Below are 27,156 nucleotides of genomic sequence, written 5' to 3'. Positions count from 1 at the left end.
AGCTTTGCGAACTGAGCGGGTTGCTTAGCGTGGGCACCGTAATCAACAAGGAAGCCAGCATACGAGAACTTGCGGCGGAGGCACCGGCTGTGGGGAAGGCCTCAGTTCCCCCCCGTCCATGGTTGTTAGGGTCGGGTGTGTCCTCTGCGAGGTGAGCTTCCCCTAGGTGGTGGCCACCTTTGCAGTCTCCCCTCCCCCCCAACACACACACTAGTCCAGAGTAAACAGCAGCAGCACCGTAGTCTGCCCCAGCCCCAGCCCGAAACCCAGCGCCCACCACGCTGCCACGGTGTTTATATTGGTTTGCCAGCACGTGGGCAAGTGTTGGCAAAAAAAGATTGGCACACCCCTCTGCAAACTTAAACGCAACTTGAGAAAAAAAATTCCCCCAGGACTCCGTCAAATAGTGATTTTATCTGCCCTTTATCTTGCACAGACAAGTTTCTTGTAATTTTTCAGTTGCAAATAACCCCGTGATGAATATTCTAACTTCTCTTGCGGTTTTTTTCTCTGCGTTCTTTGAGGGTTTGGGTTTTTGTTTGTTTTTGTTGTTTTTTTTTTAAAGAAATTCACTGAAGTGAGAATTACTGGGTCAAAGGATATAAACTGCCAAACTAACCTCCAGAAAAAAACAATTTACATTGTCATTGGCAGTGGCTTAGAGTACACTGCTCATGAATTCTGGACGTAAGTGGATATTTAATGTTTGCTAATGTAATTTTGTTGTTTTGATACATATCCTTGGACAGTTTTCCTGTGCCAGTGGCCATTTATACTTTTCTATTGTTTTTTTCTTATTGTAGCACTTTATGAATACTAACACTTTGCCATATATGTTGTTCTAACACTTTTCAGAGGCTAAACTCAAACTGGATTTTTAATAATGGGAACATACTTTAATACTTATCACATGGGAAATTCCATACTTAGCACATGAAGATGCAGTGAAGGGTAGACAGCTGTCTTCTCCAGACATTTGCTACCTGATATATGTCTTTTTTTTTTTTTTTTCCATGTTAATCCAAATTCAGTGTTAAGCTCCTGCAAGACAGGAACTCTGTCTACCCTTTTGTGTGTTTCAAAGGAGAGGTATTCTCTGATGCCTGCAGGCCAAAGCCAAGGAATGGTTTTTTAGCACTCTCCCTCCAACACCTCCTCTCCTTCACTCCTAATGGCAAATATGTTTCTTTGATATGCTTAGTTGACTATATTGAGTTGATTTTCTCAAGTTCATGTGAGTGTAAATAAAAATAATTTGAGAAAATGACTTTTTATTGATCTTTAACATGAGTTGTATGTAAAAATCGTGTTTCCGAAGTAAACTTTAAAGCCCTGTAGATAACCTCTTCTGCAACTAGAATGTTGTTCCTAACCCCCTCCTATGTAGGAATTCTGTATCCTCTGTTGCTGTCCCTGCAAACTCACATCCCCTCCCTCTTCACTCTTCCACAACGCCTTGCTTTATTCCCTTGACATACTTATATCTATCTCAAAATATGTTGATTCTTTGTTTACTACTATCCTCTTCTAGAAAATGAGCTCTCTGAGTGTAGGGACCTTTTCTATTTTGTTTATTGCAGTGTTCTAGCATGGCTTGGGCCTTCAATATCTTCTGAATGATAACAGAACCCTTATTTAAATATTTGTTGATTGGTTTATTTTTCTATCTCAGTATAAATTCAACTGCTACAGAAGTCTCCCAGGTACCCCAGTATAGCCTGTTCTTGGAGGTAAACTGTCCCTTAACTTTTTTTTTTTTTTTTCTTCCAACTCTTAACTATGCCACCTGTCTGCTTCTCTAAACTGGGAGGCCCTTAAAGTAGGCTGGAGCAAAACGGCCTGGCTTCTGAACGGGAAGGGAAGAGTTCTTGGTACACAGCCCCAGTACTTCGAATACTTGGCACCCAAGCCCACCCACAGAATGGGAGAGGTAAATTTCCACTGAATGTATAGAATGACCGGAGGAAAGAAGGAGTGTCTTTAAAAGTTGGGAAAAAGGCTCAGTTGGAAAACCATTTCTTCTCTAAAGCCTTTCCTTAACTTTCTCCACTTCTAGGTAAAAGAGACACTGTGCACCAGGTTTTCCACCATACCTGTAATGGACAATGTAAACACTCTTTGTTTACTTGTCTGGCTGCCCTTCCATCCAGGGCTCAGATCAAGTTTTATTTATCTTCAGAGTTTCAGGAGCCAGCAATGTGTCTTGGCCCCTGGGAAGGTACTTAAATAAATGTTTCTGGAATAAAAATCTCCGTGTTCTTTAAAACGAAAGTACCAAAATAAGTAAGAAACCCAGGCCTTACCCCCTCCAGCTGACAACATGGCATAGTGTTATGGCTGAACTGTCAGCAGTGTCCTAACTGAAATTCTAAATGATCTGATTTTTTCAATTTCATGCTCCTCCAAGTACAGGACTCACTGTACTGGAAGAATGGGGTTACGCCCACCTGCCTCAGGGCATATCTAATTCAAATTTCCTGTTCTTTCTCCACCCAGTGTTGTACCTAACTGTAATGTTGCTAGGCAACTTTTGCAGAATCCACAAGTTTGTGGTAATGTTGTAATAACTGAGTAAAAAATCTTGCTTCTAAGTGTTGGGAAAACAAACTTAACCAGTTTATCCCTTTAGACAGATGACTTAGCAAGTATAAGGCTTTAATACCACCATTGTTGGCACAATTCGCCTACCTTAGCAGCAAAATAAACAATATTCCTGCCCTGAAGATTTATAATTGAGAGTCCTAAATCACCCTCCCAAATACTTTTAATACATGCAAGCACATAAATATGTATGCATATTCTTATTAACATAAGCCTGTACTTTTGAATAAAAGATCCTACAGAACTAGTAACTAATTTTCACAGTCTGTAGGAGTGTTTCGTAAGAATAGTTAGGCTTTACGCAAAGCTCAATCTTTTCTAGTTTATGCTTTCGATTCTGGGAAACAATAACTTTCTCTAAACAAGAGCCTGCTCTCTGATAGATTTTTAATTTTTTTTTTTAAGATTGTATTTATTTATTCTAGTGTGAGAGAGAGAGTATGTGGGCGCTGGGAGGAGGGGCACATGGGGGTAGAGAGAATCTCAAGCCGACTCCAAGTGCTGAGCGCAGAGCCCAACCTGAGGCTCAATTTCATAATCTGAGATCATGACCTGAGCCAAAACTAAGAATCAGACACTCAACTAACTGAGCCATCCAGGCATGCCTAGATTCCTAATTTTAAAAAAAGAAGAAGCAGAAGCAGCCAGGGGCTAGTGGTTGATTCAGTTGGGTAAGTGTCTGCCTTCAGCTCAGGTCATGATCCTGGGGTCCTAGGATCAAGCCCCACACCAGGTTCCTTGCTCTGCAAGGAGTATGCTTCTCCTCCCTCTGCCTGCTGCTCCCCCTGCTTATGCTCTCTCTGTCAAATAAATAAATAAAACCTTAAAAAAATTGTAAGGGAAAAATGCATTTCCAGTAGTGTACTGTATTAATAGAAAAAAAATCCATGTACTAGTGGACCTGCCCAATTCAAACCTATGTGGTTCAAGGGTCAACTGTATTGCTATAATAAGAAATTGAAAAATATAGTTCAGGAAAAGTGGCCAGCTGAAAACTTGTATTTTAATGAAATAAATATTATTTCTTGTCATGCCTAATTAATCTTTAAAGACTACTACTACCATTTCTCTTTATCCTTTTAACATTTATATCAGGTAGATAAAGGGCACATTTCATTACATCCTTTAACTATGGATTATATCAATGATATGGTCTGCATACAAAAAGTTTGAGGACCTAAGATTCTTATTCAGTTCTTCCTTTAGTGTCTTCAGCTATGAGAGATCCTGCTGGGGTACTCAAAAGTTGTATCCACACATGTCCAAAACCGTGACTGTAACAGGCCTTATTTGTGAAAGAAGCCTTCAGGCCTGCTCCCAGTTATCTTAGCCCTTACACAGGCCTCAGAATCTTGAAAGACTTGATAGTCCATGGCAATCAGCCACGCCTCTGGCAATGATACTAACTTCAAGACTTTTCCCAAGAAAAAATACTGACCACTGACCTTATCAGTCCTAGATGAGAAAGGAGTTCTCAGTTAACATATTTAAAACTAGAGCTCTATAAAGCAGTTAGCCAAAACACCATGCTTCCTCTTCGCTATTTTAAAAATCCTTTCTACTGGGATGGAACCGAGTAGCCCCATTTTCTCCAATAATACTTTTTTTTCCCTTTGCAGAAGCACAAAGGGTTGTTTTTCCCTACATTGTCAGTGAGTTTCAATAACTGAAAAGGTCACTTCACAAAAATGTTATAAACAGGAGGAATCATGAGTGCACAACAGAAAGCTGGTGCTCAATACACATTTGAGTAATTGACTAATTGCCTCTCCTCTTGGGTCAGTGACATGCTCAGGAAATGACCTGGATAACCACAAGGACTACTGTTGTTTGCTGACCACACTGTGATTATTTAAGCCAGCTTTGTTCTTATTATTGCAGCACAAAAGATGTGATGACTCTTCTTCAGTGAGTCAAGGGGTTCAGTCCCATTAGGAGAGGGAAAGGAGATAAGGCAGACGTCCCATGCTGCTCTTTTGTGTAGCAACAGGAGTGTGTTTGGGTATTGCTATTTTGATGACTCAGTAGTGAGTTTTAAAGTTCTGTAAAAGGCCTTGTTCAGCTCAGACAGGACTACGATGAGCTCATTTGATAGCTCATTGGGTAGAGAGGATTGGGTAGTGTGTGGTCCAATCAGCTGATTGGTGGTGTAAATATGTACGTGGAAAAAACATATCAGCAAGGATGAAACTAGTTCTGAATGCAGAAATCAACTGTCCTTGGCAGTCACCTGTTCAGTGCCTGCTGTGTTCAAGCACCATCTATGTTCTACCCATTCCCCATTAACTTTATGAAGATTAGAATATGAGAAATGTGGGGGCGCCTGAGTGGCTCAGTGGGTTAAAGCCTCTGCCTTTGGCTCAGGTCATGATCCCAGGGTCCTGGGATCCAGCCCCACATCGGGCTCTCTGCTCAGCAGGGAGCCTGCTTCCTCCTCTCTCTCTGCCTGCCTCTCTGCCTACTTGTAATCTCTGTCTGTCAAATAAATAAATAAAATCTTCAAAAAAAAAAAAAAAAGAATATGAGAAATGTGTTAAGTGCTACAAAGATCTGGGGTACTTGAAGGAGCTGGGAAAGGTAGATATACTACCTGCTATATGGTAGGTACTGAATCAGACGCTTTACATATTTATCTTATTCACTCCATTTATTTCTTTTTAATAATAATTTTATTTTTTTTTTTAAAGATTTTATTTATTTGACAGAGAGAAATTACAAGTACACTGAGAGGCAGGCAGAGAGAGAGAGAGAGAGAGAAGGAAGCAGGCTCCCTGCTGAGCAGAGAGGCCGATGCGGGACTCGATCCCAGGACCCTGGGATCATGACCTGAGCCAAAGGCAGCGGCTTAACCCACTGAGCCACCCAGGCGCCCCCATTTATTTCTTTTTAAAGATTTTATTTATTTGACAGAGAGAGACACAGCGAGAGAGGGAACACAAGCAGGGGGAGTGGGAGAGGAAGAAGCAGGCTCCCTGCTGAGCAGGCAGCCTGATTCAGGGCTTGATCCCAGGACCCTGGGATCAAGCCCTGAGCCAAAGGCAGATGCTTAACAACTGAGGCACCCAGGCGCACCTTATTTACTCTCTAAAGTACTAATGAAAGAAGTACTTTATTCGCACTTTACAGAAGGAAATGAAAGCCAGATAGGTTTGATGCCTACCTACACCATAGTGCTAGGACTACTGAGACTATATTCTGGAGACTGTATTACTACTGGCTTTCAGACTAGCTCTTTCTACTTCAGCAGGAGTGGGGTAAGGTGAGGGTGAGAATGAACAGTAAGACATGATGAAGGTGGGTGCCTGGGTGGCTCAGTTGTTAAGCGTCTGCCTTTGGCTCAGCTCATGATCCCAGAGTCTGGGGATCAAGCCCCACATCAGGCTCCCTGTTCAGCAGGAAGCCTGCTTCTCCCTCTCCCGCTCCCACTGCTTATGTTCCTTCTCTGTCTCTCTCTCTCTGTCAAATAAATAAATAAAATCTTAAAAAAAAAAAAAAAGACATGATGAAGGTAAGGTTGCTGGCCCCAGCCGGTGAGTCAGACAGTCATGCAGTGTGATGCTAGGATTCAGACAGCAGGCCATACGCCTTATCTGGTGTGAGTGAGGGAAGTGCGATCCAGAGAGTTAGACTTGCACCTTTTACTTTTTTGTTTTACATAAAATCTACATGTATTTTACATTTTAAACTCAAGAGGAAATGCTACAAGGATTGATGTTATCTTGTGTTGTGTAGGGTGTAGGGAAATGCATTCTTGTCTACTATATGGGGGGTGGGTATAAATTGGCACCATTTTTAAAAAAGATTGTTTTGGGGGTGACTAGGTGGCTCAGTTAGTTAAGCATTCAACTTTTTTTCTTTTAAAGATTTCATTTATTGGGGTGCCTGGGTGGCTCAGTGGATTAAAGCCTCTGCCTTCGGCTCAGGTCAAGATCCCAGGGTCCTGGGATGGAGCCCCATGTCAGGCTCTCTGCTCCGCGGGGAGCCTGCTTCCTCCCCTCCCTCTCTCTCTCTCTGCCTCTCTGCCTACTTGTGATTTCTCTCTATTGAATAAATAAAATCTTTAAAAAAAAAAAAAGATTTCATTTATTTATGAGAGAGAGAGAGAGTGCATGCATTAGCAAGGTGAGAGGGACAGAGGGGGGACAGGGAGGGGGTGAGCAAGAGGAGGGGAACTTGGAGGGACATGGGGAGGGGGGCGCAGGCTCCCTCCAGGGAGCCTGATGTGGGTCTCCATCCCAGGACCCTGAGATCTTGACCTGAGCTGAAGGCAGACGCTTAACGACTAAGCTACCCAGGGGCCCCTAAGCATCCAACTCCTGATTTCAGCTCAGGGTCGTGAGATGGGTCTCACGACCCTGAGCTGGAGCCCCGCCTCCAGCTCCACACTCAGTGGAGAGTCTGCTAGAGATTCTTTCCCTCTGGTTCCCTCTCCCTCTGCCCCTCCCCACCTTTTCTCTCAATCAATAAATCAATCTTTAAAAAAAAGATTGTTTTGGGGCGCCTGGGTGGCTCAGTGGGTTAAGCCGCTGCCTTCGGCTCAGGTCATGATCTCAGGGTCCTGGGATCGAGTCCCGCATCGGGCTCTCTGCTCAGCAGGGAGCCTGCTTCCTCCTCTCTCTCTGCCTGCCTCTCTGCCTACTTGTGATCTCTCTCTGTCGAATAAATAAATAAAATCTTTAAAAAAAAAAAAAAAAAAAAAGATTGTTTTGATGGTTTCTGTTATAATTTAAGTATGTATACTCTTTGGCCTAGCAATTCTACTGAAATGTTTGCACAGATTTGCAAAAAAATATGTAAAAGTATGTTTATTGTTCTATTAGTTCATTCAGGGAATACTTAGGGAGATTCTCCTCTGAGCTTGGCACATCTTCGGGCACATCCCTGGGCACACATGAGTGAAATAAAACAAAGTCCTTACTTTCATGAAAATTGTGAGGCCTCTGGTGGAGAAACACAATGCATAAGTGAGCAAATGTACAAAAAAAAAAAAAAAATCACATAGTGATAAGTGCCATCAAAAAGGGAAATAGATTAAGAAGTGGTAGAGGGTTGGATGGAAATGCTATTTTATTTTATTTTATTTATTTTTTTTTTAAGATTTTATTTATTTATTTGACAGAGAGAAATCACAAGTAGGCAGAGAGGCAGGCAGAGAGAGAGAAAGGAGGAAGCAGGCTCCCTGCAGAGCAGAGAGCCCGATGCGGGACTCGATCCCAGGACCCTGAGATCATGACCTGAGCCGAAGGCAGCGGCTCAACCACTGAGCCACCCAGGCACCCTGGAAATGCTATTTTATATCATGTCATGTAGGAAGGGTTTTCTGAGAAGGCAGCATTGAGCAGGAATCTGCATGAAGTGAGGGAATCAGCCAAATGACATCTGGAGGATGTATATTCTAGGCATTGTTTCTAATACCCAAAACTGCAGACCACCCAAATGTCTGTCAAGTACTCAGTAACCACACTCTGCAAAATAATGAGAGGGCTGTATGTACTGAATGAAAAGATAGCTAAGATAAGATGAAAAAAAAGTTACAAAAACTGCAGAATGATTCAATTTTTTAAAAAAATTTCCTGAACAAATATATTTATCCCACAGAAGACATCTAAGGAAATACACAAAAGTGTCCAAAAAAAAAAAAAAAACACACACAAAACCAACCACCTGTTAAAGAGTTGTTGTATGGATTGGATGAGAGAACAAGTCGAAGTGCCTAGGTGCCAACTAAAGAAAGAGCCTAACTAAAGAGTAAGGTAGGCCTTACTGAAGTCTCTAAAAACAGAATGGGGCAGACAGGATTAGGACACAAGTCCTGGGGCACCTGGGTGGCTCAGTGAGTTAAACCTCTGCCCTCAGCTCAGGTCATGGTCTCAGGGTCCTGGGATCGAGCCCTGCATCAGACTCTCTGCTCAGCAGGGAGCCTGCTTCCCTTTCTCTCTCTCTCTCTCTCTCTCTCTCTCTCTCTGATGGCCACTCTGCCTACTTGTGATCTCTGTCAAATAAATAAAATCTTAAAAAAAAAAAAGACACAAGTCCTAAAGAACCATACCTTTGTCTTTTGTTTTTTTTTTTCTCCAATCAGGGGAGAGCACAAATGCAGTCGCCCATGACCACAAATTATGCAGTAGAATTTCCCACATCTGGGGGAATCACAAGGGTGCAATAGATAAGCCTCGCCCTGGGAAAACCACCTTCATGATCATGGTCTCTCCACTGCCAGGGACGTATACCCTTGCCTTTCCTGATGTACTTGGAGCTCTCCTCTCAGGCCGCTGATGTCTGAGCCCTCCTCCCCTCTCCTCGCTTCCCCACATCCCTACCCCCCCCCCCCCCCCCGCTCCTTTTGCTCTTGAGAAAGGGTCCTGAGCTTCTGTTTTCTGAGCCCAGTTACTTCATCTGGACTGGTCTTCCTTCTCTTCTCACACAAGCAACATTGTGCTCTGGCTGCAGTCTGTGGCGAGATGCTGATAAGGAAGAGGGCTTCCAGGACCACTCTGATTTATTACAGGCTCACTTCTTTTTTTTTTTTTTTTAACACTTTTTTTTTTTAAAGATTTTATTTATTTATTTGACAGAGAGAGATCACAAGTAGGCAGAGAGGCAGGCAGAGAGAGAGAGGAGGAAGCAGGCTCCCTGCTGAGCAGAGAGCCCGATGTGGGACTCAATCCCAGGACCCTGAGATCATGACCTGAGCCGAAGGCAGCGGCTTAACCCACTGAGCCACCCAGGCGCCCCTACAGGCTCACTTCTAAGGGCAGAATAAAAAGGCTTCATCCATGGTTCCCAGCTCCAGAATATAATCGAGCCAGGAGCTCAGTTTGGGGAATGGGGTTGCTCACATGGGTTCCTGCCAGTGTTGACCAAACCACCTGCATGGCCATCAAGGTTTCTGAAGTAGTTAACCCTTAAGTGTTTGGTGCCCACCCTTACTCCCCACTGCTACTAACAAAATCCTCTAACTTCCCCTGGCCCTGTGTATCCATATGCTTGTCAACCAGTTGTTAGAAACAACATACAGCACAGAAAAATGGCCAGTATAAAATAAATACTCAAAAAATGTTCTGGGGCACCTGGGTGGCTCAGTTGTTAAGCGTTTGTCTTCGACTCGTGTCATGATCCTAGGGTCCTGGGATCAAGCCCCACATCGGGCTCCCTGCTCAGCGGGAAGCCTGCTTCTCCCTCTCCCGCTCCTCCTGGTTGTGTTCCCTCTCTCTCTCTCTGTGTCTCTCTCTGTCAAATAAATAAAATCTTTAAAAAAAAAATGTTTTGTGGCCTTACACAGTTTCTAATAATTCTTCAGTCGATTATTCTGATTTCTAGGTAGACAATCATATAATTAATAATAATTCTTCTGGTATTTATGACTTCTTTGGTTGTATTGTCTAATTGTATTAACTAGCACTTGCAGAACAACATTAAATAATAGGAGAGGTGTTCAATGGCTAGTTAGCTCAGTTGGTTAGAGCATGGTGCTAATAATAGGAGAGGTGGTGAGGAGCCTTGTCTTCCTCCTGACTTTAATGGTAATATTAAGAGTAATACTGGGGTGCCTGGGTGGCTCAGTGGGCTAAAGCCTCTGCTTTCGGCTCAGGTCATGGTCCCAGGGTCCTGGGATCGAGCCCCACATCGGGCTCTCTGCTCAGCAGAGAGCATGCTTCCCTCTCTGCCTGCCTCTCTGCCTACTTGTGATCTGTCAAATAAATAAAATCTTAAAAAAAAAAAAAGTAATACTGCTCGGGGCGTCTGGCTCTTTCAGTCAGTAAAGCATGCAACCCTTGATCACAGGGTTGTGAGTTCAAGTCCCATGCTGGGCCTAGAGCTTACTTTAAATACATACATACATACATATATACACACCCAAAAAGTAATACTGGTTGATGGATGTATACACGTGTGTGAGTACACAGGCACAGGATTTCTACCTGTGTTATGTTAAAGAAGTCTTCTTTTCCTTTTATCAGAATATTTGTTAGGAATAAATATTAAATTTTTAGCATTTCTCTTAATTATTTTGCTTTTTCCTATTTTGATTTATCTCTATTGTGAATTGGATTAATGGATTTCCTTATACTACTCTATCATTCCTGAAACAAATAAATGTGTTTAGTCAAGTCATTTTCAAAATACCCTGGAAAATTATATTCATATATTTCATTTAGGCATTTTGCATCTGTATTTATAAATAGGACTGCTCCCTAGTTTTTCTGTTGTACAATCTTTTTTTTTTTTTAAGATTTTATTTTTTATTTGACAGAGATCACAAGTAGGCAGAGAGGCAGGCAGAGAGAGAGAGAGGGGGAAGCAGGCTCCCTGCTGAGCAGAGAGCCTGAAGTGGGGCTTGATTATAATATTTTATAAGATTTATAAGATTTTTTATAAGATAATTTATAAAATTTTGGCTTCATGAAACACTGGGCTATTTACTTCTTTCTCTATGCTTTGGAGTAGCTTTAATAGTAAGAATGATTAATTTCCTGAAAGTTTGAAAGAAGTTGCTCATGAACATATCTAGGTTCTGCTTTTTTTTTTTTTTTTTTTTTTGGAGATGTATAGCTTTTGACAGCTTTTGCCTATGATTATTTGTGTTTAGATTTTCTCTTTTCTTTGAGTCCCTATTGGTAATTTATATTTCCTGGGCATTACCCATTTCATTCAGATTTTATATTTTATTTTTTAAAGATTTTATTTATTCATTTGAGACAGAGTGATACAGAGAGAGAGCACATATGAGCAGGGGGAGAGGGAGAGAAGCACACTCCCTGCTGAGCTGGAAGCCTTATGCAAGGCTTGATCCCAGCACCTGGAGATTAGGACCTGAGCCCAAGGCAGGACCCAACCATCGGAGCCACCCAGGCGCCCCTCATTCAGATTTTAAATTACATTAGCATAGGTAGAATCGGATAAATGCTGACTGAACCCTCTCCCTTGTATTTCCCATTTTTCCTATACCCATCTGTAAACGCTTCCTCATTCCTAATTTGTGCATTTCTGTTTTGTCTTTCTTTTTTATTATGTTAGCTGGTGGCTTATCAGTTTTGTTGTTTGCTTCCTCCCAACCCAAAGAACTAGATCTTAGGTTTATTCATCAGTCATGTCTCTTCTCTGATTCTGAAATCATTTATGTTTCTTGTGTCTTTGTTAACTCCTTTCACTGTCTTTGCATTTCGCTTTCTGCTGTGGCTTTTTTTCCCCCCTTCTAATTTCCTGTGTTGTCTGCTTTCTTTCTTTTTTTTTTTTTTTAAGATTTTATTTATTTGTCAGAGAGAGAGAGGGAGAGAGAGCGAGCACAGGCAGACGGAATGGCAGGCAGAGGCAGAGGGAGAAGCAGGCTGCCTGCCGAGCAAGGAGCCCGATGTGGGACTCGATCCCAGGATGCTGGGATCATGACCTGAGCCGAAGGCAGCTGCTTAACCAACTGAGCCACCCAGGCGTCCCTGTTGTCTGCTTTTTTTTTTTTTTTTTTAAAAGATTTATTTATTTATTTATTTGACAGAGAGAGAGATCACAAGTAGGCAGAGAGAGAGAGGAGGAAGCAGGCTCCCTGCTGAGCAGAGAGCCTGATGCGGGGCTCGATCCCAGGACCCTGGGATCATGACCTGAGCCGAAGGCAGAGGCTTAACCCACTGAGCCACCCAGGCGCCCCCCTGTTGTCTGCTTTCTTAATAAACTTTTCTTTTTTCTTGTTTAGCAATTAAAGTGTTTAGAGCCATCCATTTTCTTGTGAATACAACTGTGGCAGCATTCCATAAATAGTGTTTCATTGAGTTATTTTTAAAATAGCCTATAATTCAGTTTTTAAAATTTTGTGCTGAAGTATGATACACAAACAGAAAGGCAAACACACCAATATATGTACAGTTTAGTGAATATTCACAAATTCAACACCTAGATTAACTAACTGGGGCACCTGAGTAGCTCATTTGTTTAAGCATCTGCCTTTGGTTCAAGTCATGATCGCGGGGTCCTGAGATAGAGCCCTGGGTCCCCTGGATCCGGCTTCCTGCTCAGCAGGGAGCTTGCTTCTCCCTCTACCTCTCCCCCTACTTGTGCTCTCTCTGTCAAATAAATTAATAAAATCTAAAGAAAGAAAGAGAGAGAGAAAGAGAGAGAGAGTGAGAGAGAGAAGAAAGGAAGAAAGAAAGGATATTACCAGTACCCAGGACTACTACATAATTTATAGAGCCTGGTGAGAAATGGAAATATAATGTTCACATTTATTAAGACCTATAAGATGCGTGACAGCAGATCATTAAAGCCAGTGTGGGATCTTTCTTTTCTTTCTTTCTTTTTTTTTTTTTTTAAGATTTTGTTAAAATCTCAGAGAGAGAGGGAGCCAGAGTGCACAAGCAGTGGAAGCGGCAGGCAGAGGGAGAAGCAGGCTCCCTGTTGGGAGATCAACACTGGGGACCTACCCCAGGACCCTGGGATCAGGACCTGAGCCAAAGGCAGCCACTTAACCGACAGCCGCCCAGTCATCCCTCACCATGGGATCTTTCTAAACACAGGGTCCTGTGTGCACACTAATGAAACTGGCCCGGCAGGCACGCCTCTGGGCTCTCCACCCATCCCTCACCCACCTCCTTGCCAGGGGTGTCCACTCTCCTGACTTCAGATGACAAGAATAGCTTTGCCTGAGCTCTTCTGTGTCTAGTTCCCACTGCTCAGCATTATATTTGTGGACATCATCCATACTTTCACATGTAGTTGAAGTTCATAGCTTCTCATTGCTACATAGTTAATTCAGTTTTGGTTTGTTGCTGATCGAAGGGTTGTTTAAGAGAACTTGAAAATTTTCCTAGTTTGAGTGCATCAGGGTGACTAAGGACCAACTGCCTAAATTCAGGCTCTTTTTCCTCTGAATGAGTGAGTCCTTACTCATAGAACATACCCTATGAGTAAGAGAGGTGCCTGGGCAGCTCAGTCAGTTAAACATGGGACTCTTGATGTCAGCTCAGGTCGTGATCTCAGGGGTCTGGGATCGAGCCCCGCATCCACACCCAGTCTGCTTGAGATTCTCTCCCTCTCCCTATGCTCCTCTCCCTGCTCATACTCTCTCTCAAAATAAATTAGTTAATTAATTAAAAAATATATAGTAAGAAACAGTGAGCTTTATTCCTTCATCATGTTCTCCTGATACACAATGAAGAAGAAAGAAGTTAGCCAAAGTTAAAGGCAACATCTTTTTTAGCCTCTCCAGGCAGAGGTTTTTTTTGAACTTTGCCAGAGTAGTAGCACACACAGATGGTAGACAAAGGGACCGAGGTCATACTGTCAGCCTTGTGAGTTGCCAAGGAAACTGGAAAGAAATTGGGTCCTTTGTCAGGTCAAGGAAAACACAGGACTTCTCTCATGGATCCAAACAGCAATGTCCCCTGCATGTCCATTACCTCAGGTTGTCCTGGAGCAGTGACCAGTGGGCCCTTTCTATGTATGGGGACAACTGGCTACAGTTCTGGCATTGCAAATGGTTGGATATTCAGGGATGAGACCAGATAAGTAGTCCACTGGTCCTTAAAAGATGTTATCACTAGGGGTACCTGGGTGGCACCCCAGCTCTTGGTTTTAGCTCAGGGTTATGAGATGGAGCCTGGGTCGGGCTCTGCACTGATCAGGGAGTCTGCTTAAGACTGCCTCCTTCCTGCTTTGCCCCTCCCTCCTACTACTCTCTCTCTCTCAAATAAGTAAATCTTAAAAAAAAAAAAAAAAAAGTATTGCTAAAAGCCAGTCACTCTTTTACACTTCCAACCTAATGCTGAAGGCTAAATTCAAACTATTTTACTAAAATCAACTTGCACCAGCCAACCTTATATTTAATGAAGGCCTGTAGCACAAATTTGGTGACCAAACATAGACAATCTTTTCAACGAAGTGCTCCAGGTAGAGGTGAAAGGTCTATCATTGAGACTGAGATTTATCCATTTTTAGGTAATAAAAAGCTCATAATACAAAATTCAAAAGGTACAAAAAGCTATATAGTCGAAGGTGAGCCTCCCTTTCAACTCCAGCTTCTAGCCTGTTCCTCAGGGGCAACCAGCATTATATTCTTGTCTATCCTTTCAGAAATGGTCTATGCAAATATATGAAATCTTTTAAATATTTGTATAAGAACTTGTAGCATATTATGAGGTGCACCTTGCTTTTTCATTTACTGTTTCTTGGATGTTGCTGCATGTTAATATATATAGGACTAGTCCGTTCATTCTTTTTATTTTGTTTGAAGTTTATTATTATTATTATTTTTTTAGTAATTGCTACACCCATAGGAGGCTCAAGCTCATGACCCTCAAAAGTCACATATTCCACCAACTGAGCTAGCTAGATGCCTCCATTCTTTGTAAAGGCTGCATAGTATTCTGTTATCTAGATGAACCATAATTTTTAAAAAAGTTTTTTAACATCTTTATTGAGGTAAATTTGCATACCATAACATTCACCTATGAAAGTGTACAATTCAGTGATTTTTAGTGAATTTATAGTTATGTGCCCTCACCACAATCCAGTTTTAGAATGTTTCTGTCAACCCAAAATTTTCCTTATGCCTATAATTTATCTTTTAACTATTTAATTAAACTCTGTCTTTCCTTCTCAGTAATTCATTTTAACATTTACTGGGGTCACAGTCTTTTGTTTTACAACACTGGAGAGGATTTGGAACCGTGACCATGTGTTAAGAGAGCGTTTCAAACCTTATATATATTTCTCCTCTCTTTCGAAGAGTCACAATTCTCCGTTTTATTCAAGGCTGCTGTGAATTTGGAAAGTGAGATGGAGGAGATCTTGAATGCTCTGCCAGTGAGCTGTTTGCTTTTACTCTTTTACTGAGTAATCTTTTTTTTTTTTAATTTTCAGGTTTATGTATTTTAATCTCTACACCCAATATGGGGCTTGAACTCACAACCCTGAGATCAAGAGTCATAAGCTCTTCCAGCTGAGCCAGCCAGGCGTCCCCAAAATAAGTAGTTGGAATGGGCAAGCATCACTCCCTCCAGAAGGTTGCTGGTCATGATGATCAGTAGCTAAGTTACAATGACTACAGATTGCCCTGGGAGAGAGCACAGAGAAAGCACAGAGCTCCTCGTATTTACTAACACACTGTCTTGGGCGGGTACCCTGTATGTAGCTGAGGGTCATCAGGCTGATCAGTGAGTGTGTGTGTCTTGTTCCACTCACAGCCCATGGTTGGCAGACAGAGCACAATGGAAGGTGACGGCCGGAGAACACAGACTTGCAGAAGAGCCTGCAGTAGCCCAGTCGTCCTGTGGTCCAGAGCATGAAGCTAGCATCAGATGGCTGTAGTTCTGCCTCTTTCCTCAGCTCTAGTCAGTCAGCACTCTCTTGCCTCCGATGTACGGCCGTCCATAGCTCATGCTCCAGAAGGGGAAATGTCACACTGGAATATACAGTGCAAATAAAACTTCTATTTTCTGAATCTGCTCTTCCAAAATTAGAGCATTTTTTGTTTTTCTCTGGCCCTTTTTTCCTCCTTGGTGTTAAAACTAGAGTTATGTACCTTTCTGTTCCTGTTAATATATAGCCTCATTTAGATTTATATTTTCAAAATCCATAATTCTCCAGTCAAAAACTAAGCAGGTGGATCCTGTTCTCTTCATCTCTCACAGGGAAGAGAGAAGGGCAGATACACAGCGTGATCAAACAGAGCCCTAGTAGAGCACAGAGGAAGGGCTTCTAGGCCTTTCCCACTGTGCTGGCTCTGACCAGGGCATTGGCACTCCTGGACTGTCACGGGGGGAAGTGATTCTCCAGGAGGAAGTCATTACCTGGCCATCCTCAGGTCCTCCTAGAGAGCGTGCCCTCCCTCCTGCTGGGAAGGACTCTCGTGACTCAACTTGCAAGTACGGGAAGACCATCAAGCCAGAGCATCTGTGTACTTCAAAAATCCAAACTCAAGGGCCAGAAAGAACAGGAGTCTGAGGACATCTCTGTAGAAGGTGCAAATGCCCATGGGCCTGTCAATACAGTTGCCCTTGTGAGAGCTGCCAGTGCGGGTAGAGGCCTTTCCGTACCTTTTTCATGAACTAATCTCTGAGAGAAGATCCAGGTTGCTCTTTCCTCATGGCCTGGACAAGTGGTGGTTTGACTTCTCTGTCAACTCCATTGGGCTCCAACTCCAATGCCAATGCATGGATGGGAGCACCGAGAACCAGCAAAGGAAGGGTTTCACCTTCAGTAGACACTTCATTTAGATGCTGTCCTTGGTCCCTGGGTCAGATAGGCTGGACCAGTGGCCACAGTTTAGCAAGTATGGAGACCAGGAGAGGTGACCAAGACAGAGTCAATCCTGTCTTGGATTGACCAGGAACAAGGTCAGAGCCCACTTACTAGACTTGGAGCCAAGCGCAGGGCAGCAAAGGACATTTATCCCAAGAGCTGCTGTCTAAAAACATGGAATAGGATCTATGGGCATCCTGTTGCCTCCAGTCATGATAGACAATGGGGTCCTGGGCTGTGCTCTGTCTTTGGGTGAGCAAGTGACTCTGGAGATGGAGGACAGTGTCCCTATAGACCTTCCACTTCCCCCTGAGACTGTGATGTGATGCAGAATGCCAAATACTGCCAGCAACCTGCCCATCCATTAGGACTGGCCTTAGGAGTGTTGAGTGACTGGGACTTGGGAATCCTCAGGTCTGGCAGAGATTTGCCCTGTCAGTGTCCGTGTAAGAGTCACAAAGTTTCGTGATCCAAGTCACAAAGATTGCCACTGGCATCTCAGGACTGAATCTGAGATGCCCTTGAAAAAATTTCTTTAGTCAATTTGATTATAAATCCAAAAGTGACTGTCAATCTCCTGTTGGGCAAGGAGACAAAGCTAGTCTCCCAGGTCTGGTGTGGGCACGTCCTCCTTAGTATCATCCCAGCAACCTGAGGAGGCATTTGGGGTCTTTTTCCCATCACTCAACCTGTTTTCTCCCAGCATTAAATAATTTCCTTCCAGGTAGAGAAAAGACCACCTCCCCCCACCCCACTCTGGCCCAGGCACAGCAGGTTGATTTGTTCGAGAAGGAGGTGGTGAAGCCAGCTGCTCAATGAGCCACCCAGGTGCCCCAGCTAAGATCACTTGAGCAGAAAAAATGGTCCAGTTTTCTACTGTTCCTGATTTTCTGTTGAAAGGAACATAAAGCAATTTCAGGATTGCTTTATGTTAGAAACTAGCCCTAAGACTGCAGAGAAGCTCCTTGCCTGATCAACTGTATCTGGGTAAAAGATCTGGTGAGTGTGAAGAGCTGCTCCCAGGGCCCTCATCAGCTCAAAAGCCCGTGGCTGGCTTGGAGAAAAACTTCCCCACTGAGAAAGATAAGACAACCCCCTTGCGGCAAAAGAGATTTCACCTCTTTGCTTTTTCCATAGAAATTGCAGACTTTGGGGGCACCTGGGTGGCTCAGTGGGTTAAAGCCTCTGCCTTTGGCTCTGGTCATGATCCCAGGTTCCTGGGATCAAGCCCCACATCAGATTCTGTGCTTGTCAGGGAGCCTGCTCCCCCCCCCCCACCCCCACCGCCTGCCTCTCTGCCTACTTGTGATCTCTGTCTGTCAAATAAAAAAATAAATAAGTAAAATCTTAAAAAAAAAAAAAAAGAAAGAAAGAAATTGCAGAATTTGGAGACCACTAGAACTGAATCTGTAACCAAGATTAGAGCTGTTTTCCACAACCCTTTCTTAGGCAGGTGCGGCTTTGGGACAGATTACCAAAAGTGTTTTGTGGATGCTTCCAGTGGGCCCAGAGAAACCCTGTGGAGGTGAGGCAAACCGGGGAGACATTTGGGATTGACATTAGAGCAGGAATCCCATCCTCCTTCATAAGAATGCAGAAAAGTAACAAGAAAAACTTTCCCTGGGTAATTTTCATTTTAACTATTTATGCAATTTTCCCAGATCTTGAGCATTGTTTGTTCTCAGCGTGACCTTCTGCCCTTCAATTTTAGATGTGCTTCGGAAGCCAAATGAAACCCCTGCATGGGGTCTGGAGGATTCTCTGTACTTCTCAAGCCAGGTGAGCTTAGAGCTGGGGGCAGCAGCTAGAGGAGACCCACTGCTCTGTGAGGCCTCTGGGAGTTATGGGGAAGCTGCAGTCCCCAGTTACTCTAAGGGAGCCCATGCTCTAAAAGGAGAAGCAGATAATGTATTTCCAAAACACAAGTCATACCTCTTGTGTGGCAAGAAAAGAGAAGGGCTAAGAGAAGCGCTTTCCTCAGCTGGGCAGGCTACAGACTCTGTGGGACTCAGTGCAAAAAGAAAAATGCCAGCCTCTTGGTCAAAAAACAGGGAAAAAGTTCTGTTAAAGGTACATGTAAAGCCAGACACAGAAGGTCAAAGAGTGGGCACCTGGGTGGCTCAGGGGTTAAGCATCTGCCTTCAGCTCAGGTCATGATCTTGGAGACCTGAGATCCAATTCCACATCGGGCTCCCTGCTCACCAGTGAGTCTGCTTCTCCCTCTGGCCAACGCCCCCCATCTCCGCCCGCTCATGCTGGAGTGCTCTTACTCTCTCACACAAAAATAAGTAAAATCTTAAAAAGAAGAAGAAGAAGAAGAAGGACAACTAGTGATTCTACTTATGTGAGGTCCTGAGAGTAGTCAAATTTATAGAAAGTGAAAGAAGGGTGGTTGCCAGGGGCTGGGAGGATGGGGGGATGGGAGCTATCATTAAATGGGTAGAGTTTCAGTTGGGGAAGATGAAAAAATTCTAGAGTTGAATGGTGGGAATAGTTGCACAATGATTTGAAGGTGTTTAATGATACTGAACTGTACACTCAAAAATGGTTAAAATGGCATATTTTATGTTATATATATTTTACAACCCCCCCCCACATATGCACACAGGAATACATGAGTTTTTTCCCTTCTTTCAAGGTCTCTCTCTCGACTTGTCTTGAGTTTTTTAAATTTGCTATCTAATATTGTTCTAAGTAAAGAAAAATTAATTTCAAATTTTTAGTGTGAATTTTACCCTTTATGTTTTTATTGCACAATGCTAGTATTTTTAAAGGTTTTGTTTATGTATTTGGGATGCCTGGGTGGCTCAGTGGGTTAAGCCACTGCCACTGCTCAGGTCATGATCCCAGGATTCTGGGATTGAGTCCCACACTGGGCTCCTTGCTCGGCAGGGAGCCTGCTTCTCTTGTTGCCTCTGCCTGCCACTCTCTTGCCTATGTGTACCGCCCCCCTCAGAAATAAATGAATAAATAAAATCTTAAAAAAATATATTTTATTCATGTATTTTGATAGAGAGAGGGAGGCAGAAAGCACAAACAGGCAGAGCGGTAGGCAGAGGGAGAGGGAGAAGCAGACTCCCTGCTGAGCAAGGAGCCTGATGTGGGGCTTGATTCCAGGGCCTTGGGATCATGACCAAAGCTAAAGGCAGATGCTCAACCGACTGAGCCACCCAGGTGCCCCAAGTGCAATGCTAGTTTTAAATGAAAATATCATAATATTTAACTTGTATTTGAAATCACTGAAATCCCAGGACCCTGAGATCATGACCTGAGCCAAAGGCAAAGGCTTAACCCACTGAGCCACCCAGGCGCCCCAGATCTCCTCCTCCTTAAGGAAACCTAAGGGTAGAGTGCTTACAGCAGAGGGGCCTGGGCTCCCTTTCCTTGCTCACCAACAGACCTCAGCTGTGCCCTATCATTTTCACCCTCTCACTCCCTGCTCACTGTTGGGATCTGCCGATTGTCTGGTCTATAGTCTTACCTGAGCTAGGAAATACTGGACTGTAAGTCCCTGAATCCAGTCCATTTCAGCGCTAAGTGTGGGGTTTCCCAAGTTAATTCCGTAGTCCCAGAGGTGCCATGCATGATGGGTAGCATGGGAGACCCTCCAAAGCTGGTTTGCCCCAGCCAGCCTGGGGGCATAGGGTGGGGTGGGGTTGGGGGCACAGGGCTCCCCTGGCCATCTGGGCAGCTGCTGCATTTGGAGGGTTGAGGAAGCCAAGCCTTTCTCTCATTCTATTCCCTGAATTCTTACAACTGCAGACCGTAGGCAGTACCCTTTCTTTTTGTAGTGGCCTCCAGTGTGTCTGCGAGAGTGGGGGTTTTTCTTGGACGAAGTTTTGCCTTGAGGCCTGTCCAGCTCATGTTGCTGAGTTATGCTCCAAGCAGCTCCACTGGTAAAGTACTCTTGTTTCATCAAGTGTCTTTGGGGAATTTTCAACTTCGGAGGGCTCCTCTCTGCATCCTACACTGGGAAGAAACCGCACACCGGCTTTACTAGCACCTCTCTGCACATCAGCTGGAGTCTTCCCTTGGCGGAAATGTGCCCCTTCCTTAGGCGCCCGAGGTCCTGTTCCCAGGCAGGCAGCCAGGTGGCCAGGCAGGGGACACACCCGCAGCCTCCCTCTGCCCTCTTCTCAAGCTGAGGGATAATCGGGCCTGCCAGTGCAGTCCAGCTCTGCCCTGTCCAGTCCAGCTAGCAAAGGAGCTAGGGTGAGGGAGAAAGCTTGGGATCTGAGCAAAGGCCGCTGTCAGCGGGACAGGGAGGCTGCAAGCCTGGGTTTGGTTCTGGGCAGCACAGGGGGCCTGAATGGGCCCAGTGGAGGAGCTCCCGGTCAGTGGCCATGACCCTGGGACTTTGCAGTTGCTCTTCTTCCTCAGTCTTCCCATGTCAGCCCCTATCTGAGCCTCAGCAGGCCTCAGCTGGCAGTTCTTCTATGTGTGTTCCAGTCTAAGACTGAAGACTGGATCCATGTGGGACTAAGACCTTTTCTAATGTTGACTATCTGTGAGGAGCTTTGAAGGGAAAGCAACCAGTCCCGGCCCAACCCCCATTTCAGATGACTGAGTCATGACCCTTTTTAACAAGACTTCAAAGAAACCTCATCAAAGATAACATTTATATTGAAGAAAACAGTACAACAGTTTTCCCTTTTTTACTGTAAAGCTTGGAATGAAACACGAGCCCCTTTTCAGCTCTCTGGCAAACAAAGCACAGTGAACCACAGTGAAGGAGTGGTTATTGCAAGACAAACTTTCCCTCACTCAACCCCCCTTTTTAGGGACCTTGGTGGCCCCTAAGCTGAATCTCTGACATCAGACCTGGTTTTTCAAGTGCTCAGGTCATTAGGCAATCAGAAAACACCAGAGCTCATCTTGATCATCTCTGCCACAAATTGTCATCTGAGAAGGCACAGTTTCGGTGTGGTGAAGGCTTGTGGGATGAGGGGGTCACAAAGTCTGGGTTTTGCCCTATCTTTGCCCTCCTTCTGCACAGCCAGAGGCCCCAGAAGGCATTTAGCTTCTTTGGAAACTGTTTCCGCTTGTACAAAGGGGGGATAATAAATCCTTTGTATTTCACAAATTTGCTTTAAGTACATTAAAATGTATGAAAAAATACTTATTCTGTGCTTGATCAACAACATACTCTCGATATACGTGTGTTGGGTTATAATCGATGCCATTGGTGGTGTTTTCTGCAACACTTTCCCCCACCCCCATACCAGTTTAATAAAACAAAGGTAAAGGTAACAATTTAAAAATCACTGTATTCAAAATTAATAATAAACTTTAGGGTAAATAAGCTTTAAAACAAAAGTACATAAGCAAAAATAAATAATTTACACCGACCCACTAACCTAATTTTCAGAGTAAAGCCATTTTCAATTACAGCACTGTTATCCCGGGCTCCAGCCTGTGGTCAAACTTTGATAGTTCATTATTTTTAAAAAACAGTAACAAAAAATTGAACGCTAAGTAAAATCTTTAACAAAACCAAAGCACTGGATTTAACTTTTTAATTTTAAATAACCAAACTTTGTCATTTCATACATAATCCAATGTAATGGATCCAATTCAATATAATTAGCATTTCAGCTTGAAGAGGTGGTATTTTAACAGGGATGGAAACTGTAATGAATAGTCTTCAAACCGTGAGGTACAAATAAAAACATACAAGTATACAGTAGAACAAAAACTGCAGACACTCTATTAACTTGGGGAAATATCCGAAGGCTTTACATCCTTTATTATCCATGATGGCTTTTGGAATTGATTGTTTGAAGTATAGAACCTTTGACGTTTTAGATACAGCCTTTATTTTACTTTTTCACAGTAAGTTAAAAATCCATCATAAGACTCCGAAAGACTCCACTGATCTTGCACGTAGACTCTAGGAGTTTGCAAAGTGATAAAAGAGTAACGTGAAAATTTACCGTATTGCCCTAATTTCATACATCCTTGTACACAATGAATCAGTTTGGGAATCTATTCCAAGAGTTATATACACAAAAGCATCAAGAATAAAATGTTCTCCACTCTTGCATAAAAATGTGTACAGTATGTCAGGAATGGAAAAACTCTAATTTTCCTGGGCCCGGGCTCTCGGATGTCTGCTGCCTGAAGATGAAAGGCTCCTCCCGATGTAGTGCTCCACTGTTTCGAGGACTAATCATCCAACCCTGGCGTTTCTCCTTGTTGGATTCTAGATGCTATTCTGATGGCTTCTTCCAGAGATGGTTGTTCTCCAAGCTGGAACAGGAACAAACACATGGGCATAGTTAAGATAATACCAAAGAAATAGTATATGCCAGAAGTTTAAAAAAAAAAAATCAAGACTTTTATTTATTTCACAGAGAGAGAGAGAGAAAGAGACAGCACAAGAAGGGGGAGTTGCAGGCAGAGGGAGAGGCAGAAGCAGGATCCTGCTGAGCAGAGGGATCATGGACCCAGGGATCATGACCTGAGCTGAAGGCAAATGCTTAATCGACTGAGACATCCAGGTGCCCCCAGAAGAAAAATTTCTTTCTGTAATTCTGACAGCTGGACTTAAGACACTACTGCTGATCCAATCATTAAGAGCTTAAAAAAAAAATTCTTGCAGAATGATGTAACTTGTTTCTGTAGGATTTTGATAAACCTTCACTCGTACAACAGAAAAAAGGTGCTCATCTTTTCCAATGGGGGCACTGAGAACACCCTGCGCCTTTGGCTTCTGTGCCCATAAACTAAATTAAAACCAATGGTCAGCATTTTCCTGAATGTGTTCTCTTTTCCAAGTAACTACATGAGAAACAACTCTTCCCCAGGAAAGGTAATCTGCGCCTAGCATTCTAGACTCTCAGCTTCAATCCAGTGACTTCCCCAAGAAGAGTTTTTTCTGTCTTCTGATTTCCCCCCAGTGTGAAATACAGCTGTGCAGGGACTCTCAGGGGATTAACTTAGGGTCTCTGTTTACACGAGGTTCATTTGCAAGGAGGAGCTCTTAAGTGCTTTACAGAATCCGCCTAATGAGACTTATTTGGAAAGTAAAGATGGCTGGGTGGGGGCACGCTGGGATGTTTACCAGCAGCTTTTCTTTTTTCTTGCTATAAACCCCTAAAACACGCAGAGATACTAGAGAACAAAGTGCCGGTCTTTTCGAGTGCACCGCAAACAGCAGTTCTCTTCAAGGAGCTAAGTGCCACACATTATTCTGTGTCCTGCCTCCTGTGAAGGTTATGAATGAAAGGCAGTGTAAGAGGCCGAGAGCTATGAAGGAGTCCGGCTGTCACCATACTCACCTGAACTGCAATCTGGGTGCCGTTGGATGTGGCCACTAAGGTCAGAGGCCTGGTTTCTGTGGTGACTAAGTGATGGCTGTGCTGTTGGTGCCCCATTTCTGATGAGGCAGTATGGAACGCTGCCAAGTCCTGAGCCACAATTGCAACCTTTATCAAAAAGGACACAGAAGGAAAGCTATGATTAAGTACATTAAACTCCGCTTAATACAAGGGACTGTCTTTGGATCTGAAAGGAAAAACTCCCTTCTGACCACAGACTTGTAGAAGCCTAAAGCTGGAAGAGAACTTACATATTGTCTATTCTAGACTCTTCTTTTTTTTTAAGATTTGTTTATTTTATATAGAGACAGCAGAGCAGGGGGAGGGGCAGGGGGAGAGGGAAAGAGAGAATCTCCAGTAGACTCCCTCCCCGCTGAGCACGCAGCCCCACACAGGGCTCAGTCCCGGGATTGAGCCCCGTATCCGGCTCGCTCTACTCAGTGGGGAGTCTGCTTCCCCACCCCCCTCCCCGCCTCTCTGCCTAGTTGTGATCTCTGTCAAGTAAATAAATAAAATCTTAAAAAAAAAAAGATCTGTATGTTTCATTGTATGTAAATTGTACCACAATTAAGAAAAAACATTGTAGGCTGATATGAAAAACCTTGTTAATGGTCAGACAAATGAGAATAAAAACAGAATTCAACTTTTGCTTGTGAATTATGCAAATATAAAAAAAATCCTCAATTCTAGCAAGAAGAGTACAGAAGAACCAGGAAGCGTTTAGACCCATGACATAATTGTTCAAACTTTTAGGAAAACAATTTGGCAGTATGTAGCAAACAGCTTAAAATACTTTATACCATTAATTCAATAATTCCATGTCTAGAATTTATTCCTATGAATATAACCAAAGTCTTATACAACAATTTCTGTATATGGCATGAGTTAATAAGGTCCATTTGATGGATTACTTTACAAATGATAAAAATCCTTTTAAAAGACCATTTAATTGGTATAAGAAAGTGCTCAGAACACAGTGTTAGATGGACGACAAGCACAAAATTATAATCCTAACTCTGTACCCACACACACACACATACATACATACACAAAGTAAGTAGTTCTAAATGTTGAGACTAGTTATTTTAACATCAAAAGAGTATAGTAGATTTTTAAAAAAATATGTTATTTTTAAGTAATCTCTAAGCCCACTGTGGGGCTCGAACTCATAACCTTGAGATCAAGGGCCATATGCTCCACTGACTGAACCTGCCAGGTGCCCCGATTACAGCAGATTTTTAGTTTGAGTCTCTATTTTTAATTACTTTGAATATATTGCTACAAGTGGAATTACAGGATCACATGTAATTCTATGTCCATTAAGTAGGCTCTATGCCCAATAGGGAGCTTGAACTCAATGACCCAAGATCAAGAATCACACACTCTACCAACTGAGCCGGCCAGGCACCCCCTTACGTTCAATTTTTTCTTTTTAAGATTTCATTTATTTATTTATTTATTTATTTATTTATTTATTTATTTATTTATTTTTAAGATTTTATTTATTTATTTGACAGACAGATATTACAAGTAGGCAGAGGCAGGATAGGGGGTGGGGGAAGCAGGCTCCCCGCTAAACAGACAGCTCGATGCAGGGCTTGATCTCAGGACTCCAGGACCATGACCCGAACCGAAGGCAGAGGCCCCAACCCACTGAGCCACCCAGGTGCCCCATTCATTTATTTTAGAGAAAGAGAGAGAGAAAGTGTGAACAGGGCAGAGGGAGAGAGAGAATTCCAAGCAGACTCCATGCTCAGCACAGAGCCTGACGCGGGGCTCGATCTCACAACCCTGAGATCACGACCTGAGCTGAAACCAAGAGTCAGATACTTCATCAACTGAGCCATTCAGGCACCTAGAACTGCTATACTGTTTTCCATAGTATTGCATCATTTTACATTCCCATGAGCAATGCACCAGAGTTCCAATTTTTGAGTTGGATCCTCAGCAACACTTGTTACTGACTTTTGAATAATAGCCCAACCTAATGGGAGCAAAGTAGTATGTCAGTGTGGTTTTGATTCCTATTTCCCTGATGACTAATGATGTGGAACATCTTTTCATGAGTTAATTGGCCATCTCTAAATCTTGATGGAGAAATGTCTGTTCAAGTCATTTGTTCTGGCTTAAACTGGGTGGCTTAGTTTTTTTATTTTTTTGTCATTGAGTTATATAAAGTCTTTATTCTAAATATTCATCCCTTATCACACATATAATTTGCAAATACCTTCCTCTCATTAAGTAGATTGTCTTTTCACTCTCCTGGTCCTGGCCTCTGATGCACAAAGTCTTTAATTTTTTATTTTATTTTATATATATATATATTTTTTCTTTTTCAAATTTTTCTTTAAATTCTAATTAGTGAGTGAAGTTTTTCATTTTGAACAAGTTTGATTATCTGTTTCTTTCATTGCCTCTGCTTTTGGTATCATACATAAGAAATAATTCGCTAATCCAGGTCATGAAGATTTTCATCTATATTTTCTTCTAAGCATTATGTAGTTTTAGCTCTTAAATTTAGGTCTTTAAAATATTTTGAGTTATTTTTAGGGATGCCTGGGTGGCTCAGTTGGTTGGACGACTGCCTTTGGCTCAGGTCATGATCCTGGAGTCCCGGGATCGAGTCCCACATCGGGCTCTCAGCTCCACAGGGAGTCTGCTTCTCTCTCTGACCTTCTCCTTGCTCATGCTCTTCTCACTTTCTCTCTCTCAAATAAATAAATATTAAAAAAAAATATTTTGGGGCGCCTGAGTGGCTCAGTGGGTTAAGCCGCTGCCTTCAGCTCAGGTCATGATCTCAGGGTCCTGGGATCGAGTCCCGCATCGGGCTCTCTGCTCAGCAGAGAGCCTGCTTCCTCCTCTCTCTCTCTCTGCCTGCCTCTCTGCCTACTTGTGATCTCTCTCTGTCAAATAAATAAATAAATAAAATCTTTTAAAAAAATTTTTTGAGTTATTTTTTATATATGCTATAATGTAAGGGTTGAACTTCACTCCTTCTCAGTGGATA

General features: G+C 43.0%; 1 protein-coding gene, 1 long non-coding RNA gene and 1 pseudogene across 11 annotated transcripts in view; 1 reads left to right on the top strand and 2 right to left on the bottom strand.

The window, feature by feature from the left end:
- Nucleotides 1-244: 244 nt before the first annotated feature.
- LOC131809149 (uncharacterized) lies at nt 245-16,030 on the top strand. Its single transcript, XR_009345072.1, has 2 exons — nt 245-1,930; nt 15,774-16,030. It is a non-coding gene; the product is annotated as an uncharacterized LOC131809149 (long non-coding RNA).
- Nucleotides 8,681-8,829, bottom strand: LOC131822752 (U1 spliceosomal RNA; annotated as a pseudogene).
- A 6,047-nt stretch (nt 16,031-22,077) lies between the features above and the next one.
- ZNF143 (zinc finger protein 143) overlaps nt 22,078-27,156 on the bottom strand; it is a 60,087-nt gene continuing 55,008 nt past the window's right edge. For all 10 annotated transcript variants that reach the window (XM_059135776.1, XM_059135786.1, XM_059135751.1 and 7 more), the window contains 2 exons: nt 24,111-24,257; nt 22,078-23,079 (listed from right to left, as the gene is read on the bottom strand). In XM_059135776.1, the coding sequence (XP_058991759.1) occupies nt 22,996-23,079; nt 24,111-24,257 (231 nt within the window). In that variant the 3' untranslated portion in view covers nt 22,078-22,995. The remainder of the gene's footprint in view (nt 23,080-24,110; nt 24,258-27,156) is intronic.

Source organism: Mustela lutreola, chromosome 1 (assembly GCF_030435805.1).
Source record: "Mustela lutreola isolate mMusLut2 chromosome 1, mMusLut2.pri, whole genome shotgun sequence".
In the NCBI taxonomy this organism is placed as follows: domain Eukaryota; kingdom Metazoa; phylum Chordata; class Mammalia; order Carnivora; family Mustelidae; genus Mustela; species Mustela lutreola.
Note: the sequence above shows the minus strand (reverse complement) of the source record. Positions and strands in the feature narration are given on the sequence as shown.